This window comes from Macaca fascicularis, chromosome 1 (genome assembly GCF_037993035.2).
Source record: "Macaca fascicularis isolate 582-1 chromosome 1, T2T-MFA8v1.1".
NCBI lineage: Eukaryota > Metazoa > Chordata > Mammalia > Primates > Cercopithecidae > Macaca > Macaca fascicularis.
The window spans coordinates 219093948-219103411 of record NC_088375.1 but is presented as its reverse complement, the minus strand read 5'-3'; the positions used below and the strand labels follow the sequence as shown (position 1 = coordinate 219103411).

Genomic DNA, 9464 nt, shown 5'->3' with positions numbered 1-9464 from the left:
CCAGAGGCCTAACCTAAATCAGGAAGCAGCTGCAGTTGGTAGAAATCGTGTCTGTTTGGTCTGTTTGGTAGGAGGTCTGCCTCCCATTGACCCAACAATAATCCTGTTGACATAACCCTGTTGATCAAAGCGATCCCCTGACTGCTCTGGGCCAGTTCCTTTGGCTCCTGGTGGAACGCACTCAGAGAATCCGGATCCGGTCAGTATAAAAGGTCCGGTCCCACAGTGGGGGAGCCACATCCTGTAAGAGTGGCCGAGGACAGCTCCCCTCCTGCCAGAGCTTAGCAGGCGCCGAAGTAGCCACATGGCCCCCTCAGAAGACCGCAGGGACTGGAGAGCCAACCTCAAAGGCACCATCCGTGAGACAGGCCTGGAGACCAGCTCTGGTAAGAAACACCAGCTGGGGGCCGGGTGTGGTGCTTCATGCCTGTAATCCCAGCACTTTGGGAGGCTGAAGCGGGTGGATCATGAGGTCAGGAGTTCAAGACCAGCTTGGCCAACATAGTGAAACCCCGTCTCTACTAAAAATACAAAAAATGTATGGGGTTGTGGCGGGCTCCTGTAATCCCAGCTACTGGGGAGGCTGAAGCAGGAGAATTGCTTGAACTCGGGAGGTGGAGGTTGCAGTGAGCTGAGATTGTACCACTGCATTCCAGCCTGAGCAACAGCGTGAGACTCCATCTCAAAAAATAAAAAATAAAAAAAAAAGAAAGACCAGCTGGGGGTGGGGGTCCAATGGCAAACATGCTACCTCCCTCGGGTTGCTGGGATTCTCAAGCCAAGGGCGGGCTTGTTTTATTTCCTGTGCTAGCCAACCTACTAGAACATAAGCTTCCTTCTGAGCCCACGTCGTGGTTCACAGCACGTAGCTAAAAGAATGGATGTGTATGTTATTTGGGTAACTCAAAAAGTTCCCTTTTTAAGAGCACAGGCTTTAGATTCAGATACACTTGCTCAGACACCTGCTTCATTGATAAATCTACTGGCTGGTTTGTCCATCCCTTTCCCCTGTGCTGGGCTCTGAGCTGGGGGATTGCCAGGGCAGATGCCACCAGGTACCGATGGGATTCTCTGAGGCTGTGGACAAGATTATGTGGGGAGGGGGAGAGTAGCAAGATGCTCCCTAAGACCCACCAACACTTGTGCAGGCTGAGCTTCAGTTTTCTCGCCTGGAAAGATGGCCAGGGCTTTCCTCTCTTGGGTTGAGGACTGTGCTCTTCATAACGTGGTCCATGGACCAGCAGAATCGGCATCCTCTGGGGGCTTGTTAGAAATTCGAGTCTCAGGCCCCACCCCAGCCCCACTGCACTAGACTCTGCATTTTAACAAGCTCCCCAGGCAACTCGTGGGAAGAGCAAAGTTGAAAGGCACTGATATGTTGGACTCTGTGCTCCTGGAAGGCAGATGGATGGATGGTAAGCAGAGACTTGAACTCAGGTCTCTGATGCTGAAATCCATACACTTAAACTCTGACTGTCCTCCTCTGTTGGTGTATCAACCAACTCAGTTAAACCCATCGAATGAATAAACAAATGGGCCCGGCGCAGTGGCTCAAGCCTATAATCCCAGCACTTTGGGAGGCTGAGACGGGTGGATCGTGAGGTCAGGAGATCGAGACCATCCTGGCTAACACGGTGAAACCTTGTCTCTACTAAAAAATACAAAAAACTAGCTGGGTGAGGTGGCGGGCGCCTGTAGTCCCAGCTACTTGGGAGGCTGAGGCAGGAGAGTGGCATAAACCTGGGAGGCGGAGCTTGCAGTGAGCTGAGATCCGGCCACTGCACTCCAGCCTGGGTGACAGGGCGAGACTCTGTCTCAAAAAAAAAAAAAAAAAGAATAAACAAATGAATTCAGGAAACCATGTCCCGGTCGGGTGCCTGTAATCCCAGTGCTGACTGAGCAGAGGCAGGATTTCTTGAGTCCAGGAGTTTGAGACCAACCTGGGCAACATAGGGAAATCTCATCTCTACAAAAAATTTTAAAATTCACCAGGTGTGGTGGCATGAGCCTGTAGTCCCAGCCACTTAGGGGGCTAAGATGGGAGGATGGGTTGAGCCCCCTGAGGCTGAGGCTGCAGTGAGCCATGACCATGCCACTGCACTCCAGCCTGGGCAACAGAGCGAGACCCTGTCTCGGGGGAAAATCCCTTGCTTGTGCTCACTTTCGGTCTCTTCCTCCCTTCTAGGTGGGAAGCTGGCTGGGCATCAGAAGACTGTCCCCACGGCTCATCTGACTTTTGTTATTGACTGCACCCAGGGGAGGCAGCTCTCCCTGGCAGCAACCGCATCACCACCCCAAGCCCCCAGTCCCAGTCAAGGGCTTGTCACCCCACCAATGAAGACCTACCTTGTGTTCTGTGGAGAAAACTGGCCCCATCTGACTCGGGTGACCCCCATGGGTGGGGGATGCCTTGCCCAGGCCCGGGCCACCCTGCCGCTCTGCAGAGGGGCTGCCACCGCAGCTTCCTTCCCGGTCAGCCCGCTCTGCCCCCAGGAGGTTCCTGAGGCTAAGGAGAAACCTGTGAAGGCGGTGCCTGTGAGGTCTTCGCCTTGGGGAACAGTCAAGGATTCGCTGAAAGCCCTCTCCTCTTGTGTCTGTGGGCAGGCGGAGTAGCTGGAAAGGCCAGGCTCTGATGCCCGGAGGCTGCAATTCCCAGGGCCTGGCCCTGCTTCCCCAGATAAGCAGGAGTCTTTTGTGCTTGAGCCAAGGAAAGATCATTAGATCCGCTAAGTGGCATCTGAAACATCCATCGAGTGGCAGAGGCAGGATAAGGCACCCGCACATGAAGAGATTCATTCATTCATAGAGCAAATATTACTGGCACATCTTCTACATGCCAGGCCCTGCAAAGTGCTGGGGAGATACCATGGTTTTCTTGGAGCTGGTATTTTTGGGGTGGAGGGAACCCAAACCGAAAAAATAAATAAAGTAACCCAATAAATAAAGATGATTTTGAACAGTGGCAAAGGCTCTGCAGGAACTGAAACAGGATGCTAGGTGGAGAGTGATTGGGGTGGAAACCTTCCCTGATGCAGTGCTTGGGAAGGGCCTCTCTGCACAGGGAAAAAAGTGTGATCTAAAAGATGAGAAGGGGCCAGCCCTGAGAAAATCCACCCTCCCCAGGGTCACCTGCTGTCATCTTACCCCAGGGCAGGCCAGAGAGGAGGTCAGAATGCCCCAGCATGACGGGGAGGGGCAGCGGGTTTCTTACTGCCATCTTGGCTCAGAGGCGAACGTGTAGGTCACTGCAAAGGAATGCCAGTGGGGGCGGGGAGGCTTAGGGAAGTTGGCTCCCAGGAGACTCCATCCCAGAAGGCCGCCCAGGTGGGACCTGGGGATCTGAGATGGGAAATAAGGGGACCTGGCTTCTCAAAACAGAAGGAGGTGCTCAGAAATAGAGTATCATATTTGAACGAATGAAAATGAGACATATTATTTATTGAGCATCTACTGCATACCAGGCTCATGCTGCCTTCTAAGGATAAAAAAAAAAAGGTTAGGGGAGGAGGTTCACCCCTCAGGGTAACTGTGTTCCCTGAGTAGGAGGTGGGGTTACTGGTGTGGCATGAGGTGTCTGTAAGTCTAAGAGATGCACAGCACTGTAAAAAACCCTAAATCAACCTATTTAAGGAAGTCAGTCTCAAGGCTCCCAGATAAAAATCACTGAGTTTTTATGTATTTATTTATTTTAGAGACAGAGTCTCACTCTATCACCCAGGCTGGAGTGCAATGGAAAATTCACAGCTCACTACAGCCTCAAACTCCTGGACTCAAGTGATCCTCCTGCCTCAGCCTCCCGAGTAGCTGAGACTACAGGTGCACCACTCCGTCCAGCTTGACTTCTTTGAGTTTTAGTAGAGAAGAGGTCTCGCTGTGCTGCCCAGGCTGGTCTTGAACTCCTGGCCTCAAGCTATCCTCCCGCTTCAGCTTCCCAAAGTGCTTGGATTACAGGTGTGAGCCACCGTACCCGGTCATTAATTTATTCAATGACTATTTTACTAGGTTCCTACAAATAACACCCACTAACATTTAACATGTATTGACCATTTACTGTGTCACATAAACAACATGGGCACTATATTTGCCACCATTTTATAGGTTAGAGAGCTGGGGCACAGAGAGGTTGAAGAATGGACTCAAAGTTCCATAGACTGGTACCGTTGAGATTAGAACTCAGGCAAGCCTGGTGCCCATATTCTTGCTCGTAACTGTGAGGTATATACCCTCTCATCCTGGTAGCGTCTCTTCTAGGCAGAAAGGGCACGCAGAGAATAAATGTAACCCTGGCCTCAAGGAGCTCACAGCCAGGTTGGGGAGGCCGGAAAGAAGGCAGACAATTGTCATAACTTCTGAGAAGTGCAACAGTAAGGGCAACACAGAATGATGCTGGAGGGCAACCACTCCACTCCGGAAAGAAGAGATCAGGGAGGGCTTCCTGTAGGAAGTGATGCCTCAAATGAGATCTGACCAGTGACTAAGCTATATGAAAGGGTGGGGTGGGGGAGCAAGTGGGGAGTGCTCTGGGCAGAAGGAGCAGTCATTCAGTCTGGCTAGGGTAATCATCATTCATTTATTTATTCACCAAGTATTTATTGGGCACCCACTGAATGCCAGGCTTTGGACTAGGCCATGCGATGGAGCAAGGAATAAGACAATGAGGCCCAGCCACGAAAGAGCTTATCCTCTAGTTGGGGGAGACAGGCAATGCACACACACAAAACAAACAGATCAGAAAAGTGGCAGGAGGTCAGGCGCGGTGGCTTATGCCTGTAATCCCAGCACTTTGGGAGGCCGAGGCGGGAGAGGCGGGGGGAGATCACCTGAGGTCAGGAGTTTGAGATCAGCCTGGCCAACTTGGTGAAAATCCATCTCTACTAAAAATACAAAATTTAGCCAGGCGTGGTGGCGGGCACCTATAATCCCAGCTACTTGGGAAGCTGAGGCGAGAGAATTGCTTGAACCTAGAAGGCAGAGGTTGCAGTGAGCCGAGATCTCGCCACTGCACTCCAGCCTGGGTGACAGCAAGAGCAAGGCTGTCTCAAAAAAAAAAAAAAAGAAAAGAAAAGAAAAAAAGAAAAAAGAAAAAAAAAGTGGCAGAAGCTGCATCAGATGAGGCCTGGCAGGCTGCAACAAGACCTTTAGATCTTAGATCTTATTCCCAGATGGCAGCACTGGAAATTGTGAGCAGACGGTGTCATGGCCAGACGTACCTTTGAAAAGGATCCCTCCCGGCCTTCTGCCTGCAGGGGAGGAGGGACAGGAGGCTGAGTCTTAATCCTGACAAAGGAGAGCAATGGTTTGGACCAGAGAAGAGGATACAGTCCAATCTGGGCGACATATGCCCATTCCACTCTCCTGAGGGCCCCAAGGACAAGGCTGCAGAGGGAGTTTGAGACCTTCAAGGAGAAAGGCGGCCTGTGGCTGCACATCCAGCTTTTCACCAGCAGGTGTCACCCTCTCATCAGACTGGAGGACACTAGGTCCAGGCCTGGACAGGGAAGGTGTGGACCTGCCGGGTCTGGGGCCAAAGCCTTGGGGCCAGCCAACCAGTGGGTCTGTTTTTCAGAAGCCAAACTCATTCTAACCAATACTCCTTTCATCCGGAATAATGAATGTTTATTTTATGCCAGGCACCCAGCAAAGTGACATTTCAGAATTGAACCCTGGGGGTCTTGGTGAGGATTCAGAGGAACCAGGCACTTATACCACTTATCCCTGCTCTGGAAAGGGAGCTGTCATCATTACTATTGATGTCGTCAGTTACTATAGCTGTCGTCATTATAGGGCAATTGAATATGCACCCCACATCCCATCAGTTCACCTAACCCCAATCGTGAGGTTGGCACGATTTCTCTTGCCATTTTACAGAGGAAACTGAGGCACAGAGAGGTTGAATACTTTGCCCAAGATCACTAACTGGAAACCAGTAGAGCCCAAATCCAAACCTCAGGCAGTGTGACTGCACACTGCGCCTGCAGTCCCATACTGTGCTGTAAACACACTGGTCACAGCTATTCAATAAGTGAGTGAAAAATGACCCAGCCCGGGACCTGGCAGCGTGTGGGGAGTGTCTGGGGACTGAATGGGTGGTGGGGCCCTCGCTGAAACGGAGCACACAGGTGGAGGAGCCAGTGGGGACATGGGGAGATGACAGGTTCAGGAGGCAGATGTCGCATGAGGGACTGTGGGACATGCCGGGGGTGGGGGATGCAGGCAGGTGGTGGCCCATTCCCCATTGGAGCTCTGGTCAGAAGCTGAGGCTGGCAATGGGGCTGCATTGGTATAGAGGTTGGTGATGAAGTTGCTCTGGGAAGGTGAGGTGTAAAACCAGTCATCAGCCCTGTGAGAAACCAACTTACCTGTCCAAACCCAAAGAATGGACTCAGAGGCACGGACAACAGTGGAAGAGAGACTTTTAATGAAGGTCTTACAAGATCAGGTGTCTGGTGGGCAGGCACACCCAGCACAGTTACAAGCAATTTACCCCCTAGTGCGCAGGTCCCTCCCCTGGTTCCTCATAGGCTGAGTACTGTAGGATCACAGTCTTCCTGGATGTCGCTTATTGGTTGTTGGGTAGGAGTTTTAGGTGTTTTCTTTAGGATTTTCTTGTTGCATTTTGTTGCAGCCCACAATACGTTGCAATTATAGTCAGTTTAGGGCTTTCTCAAGTATTTGACTTAATGACCTAGGTAGTCAGGCCAGCTGTTAAGAATAGACAAAGCGCCGGGCGCGGTGGCTCACGCCTGTAATCCCAGCACTTTGGGAGGCCGAGGCGGGCGGATCACAAGGTCAGGAGATCGAGACCACGGTGAAACCCCGTCTCTACTAAAAATACAAAAAATTAGCCGGGCGCGGTTGTGGGCGCCTGTAGTCCCAGCTACTCGGGAGGCTGAGGCAGGAGAATGGCGTGAACCCGGGAGGCGGAGCTTGCAGTGAGCCGAGATCGCGCCACTGCACTCCAGCCTGGGCGACAGAGCGAGACTCCGTCTCAAAAAAAAAAAAAAAAAAAAAAAAAAAAGAATAGACAAAGTGAGCTATTTGCAGGCTAGTAAACTTTCATTTTAGACTCAACTTTTTTAGTTTGAGTGAGGGCAACTAAGGGGGCCCCCGACAAGCAGGCACCGGCTATCAAAGCAGGCGCCTAGTATATTCTGTTCTTCTGTAGTTTGCGGGCTCAAACCTATTCAAGCCACTTTGTTTTGGAAATGGACCACTGTATACATTATTTCCTTTAGGCCCAAGGTGACAGAGGTGTGAAAAATTTGGAATAAGCAAAAAAATCACAAAAAATATCCAATACCATCTATGCATTGTCTGATTCTCAAGGGGGTGAGCATTTTTCTTTGCCTTTGAGCTATTTTACAACACTTGTCTATTGTAAGTAGACCATAGAAATGCAACATACTTCTTGTCTACAGACAAGCAGATTCTATCCTGTCCTGTTCAAGTCCAGTAGGCTCTCCTTCCCCACTGTGGAAGAGGTCAGTGTTACCTCTGTGAACATTGATTTCAATATTCCCTGACCTACAGATATCATCTGTTCTTTGCCTTCTTCTTTGAACTGGTTGTAACATCTTACTGGTTCCTTCATTAACCATGAATTAAGTAAAATCATCAGTGAGAATGTAAAATGGTACAACCACTTTGGGAAACAGTCTGGCAGTTCCTCAAACAAACATGGAGCTTTCAGAGGACCCAGCAATTCCGCTCCTGGATATATACTCAAGAGAAGTGAAAACATTCGTCCATGTGAAAATCTGCACAAATGGCCAGGCGTGGTGGCCGGTGTAATCCCAGAACTTTGGGACGCCAAGGTGGGTCAATCACCTGAGGTCAGGAGTTCGAGACCAGCCTTGTCAACATGGTGAAATGCCATTTCTACTAAAAATATAAAATTAGCCAACCGTGGTGGTGCATGCCTGTAATCCCAGCTACTCAGGAGGCTGAGGCAGGAGAATCGTTCGAACCTGGGAGGCAGAGGTTGTAGAAAGCTGAGATTGCACTACTGCACTCCAGTCTGGGTGACAAGAGCGAAACTCCATCTCAAAAAGAAAAAAAACAAAATCTGCACGAGTGCACAGAGCAACATTAATCACCAAAACCAAAGGGTGTTCCACCCAAGCATCCATCAGCTGATGAAAAGGTAAGCAAATTGTGGCCTAGCCATACAGCAGAGTATGTTTCAGCCTTAAAGAGAGACAGATTATTGGACCATGCTACAATATAGGTGAATCTCGAAAACATTATGCCAGGTGAAAGATGTCAAATACAAATTTTTTTTTTTTTTTTTTTTTTTTTTGAGACAGGTTCTCACTCTTACCGCCCAGGCTGGAGTATAGTGGTGTGTCCGGAATTCGTGGGTTCTTGGTCTTGCTGACTTCAGGAATGAAGCTGCAGACCCTCGTGGTGAGTATTACAGTTCTTAAAGATGGTGTGTCCAGAGTTTGTTCCTTCAGATGTTCACATGTGTCCGCAGTTTCTTCCTTCTGGTGGGTTCAAGGGGTCTCGCTGATTTCAGGAGTGAAGCTGCAGACCTTCGCGGTGAGTGTTACAGCTCTTAAAGGCAGCGTGGACCCATACAATGAGCAACAACAAGACTTACTATAAAGAGTGAAAGAACAAAGCTGCCACAGTGTGCAAAGGGACCTAATCTGATTGCCACTGCTGGCTCCTGCAGCCTGCATTTATTCCCTTATCTGACCCCACCCACATCCTGCTGATTGGTCCATTCTACAGAGAGGTGATTGGTCCGTTTTGATAGAGTGCTGATTGGTGCATTTACAATCCCCGAGCTAGACACAGAGTGCTGATTGGTGCGTTTACAATCCTGTAACTAGACACAGAGTGCTGATTGGTGTGTTTACAATCCTGTAGCTAGACAGAGAGTGCTAGGCAGAAAAGTTCTCCAAGTCCCCACTAGATTAGTTAGATACAGAGCACTGATTGGTGCATTTACAAACCTTGAGCTACACACAGAGTACTGATTGGTGTATTTACAAACCTTGAGCTAGATACAGAGTACTGATTGGTGTATTTACAATCCCTTAGCTAGACATAAAGGTTCTCCCAGTCCCCACTAGACTCAGGAGCCCAGCTGGCATCACCCGGTGGATCCCGCACTGGGGCTGAAGGGGCAGTTGCCTGCCAGGCGCGCGCCGTGCGTCCGCACTCCTCAGCCCTTGGGCGGTCGATGGGACCAGGTGCCGCAACACAGGGGGCGGCGCTCGTCGGGGAGGCTCGGGCCGCACAGGCGCGGGTAGCGGGAGGCTTTGTATTTATCGAGTACGAGCTCAGGCAATCCACCCTCCTCAGCACCCTCCTCCCAAAGTGCTGGGAATGCAGGAGTGAGCCACTGCACCCGGCCATTTTTTATTTTATTTTATTTGAGTTGGGGTCTCACTGTGTCACCCAAGATGGAGTGCAGTGGTGTGATCAAGGCTTGCTGAAGCCTCCATCTCCTGGGC

At 50.4% G+C, this 9464-nt stretch overlaps 1 protein-coding gene across 1 annotated transcript; it reads left to right on the top strand.

The window, feature by feature from the left end:
• Positions 1-236: 236 nt before the first annotated feature.
• SRARP (steroid receptor associated and regulated protein) lies at positions 237-2962 on the top strand. The gene is made up of 2 exons (XM_005544695.5): positions 237-386; positions 2186-2962. The coding sequence occupies exons 1-2, from the start codon at positions 305-307 to the stop codon at positions 2611-2613; spliced, it is 510 nt and encodes a 169-aa protein (XP_005544752.3). The 5' UTR covers positions 237-304; the 3' UTR covers positions 2614-2962.
• Positions 2963-9464: the final 6502 nt, after the last annotated feature.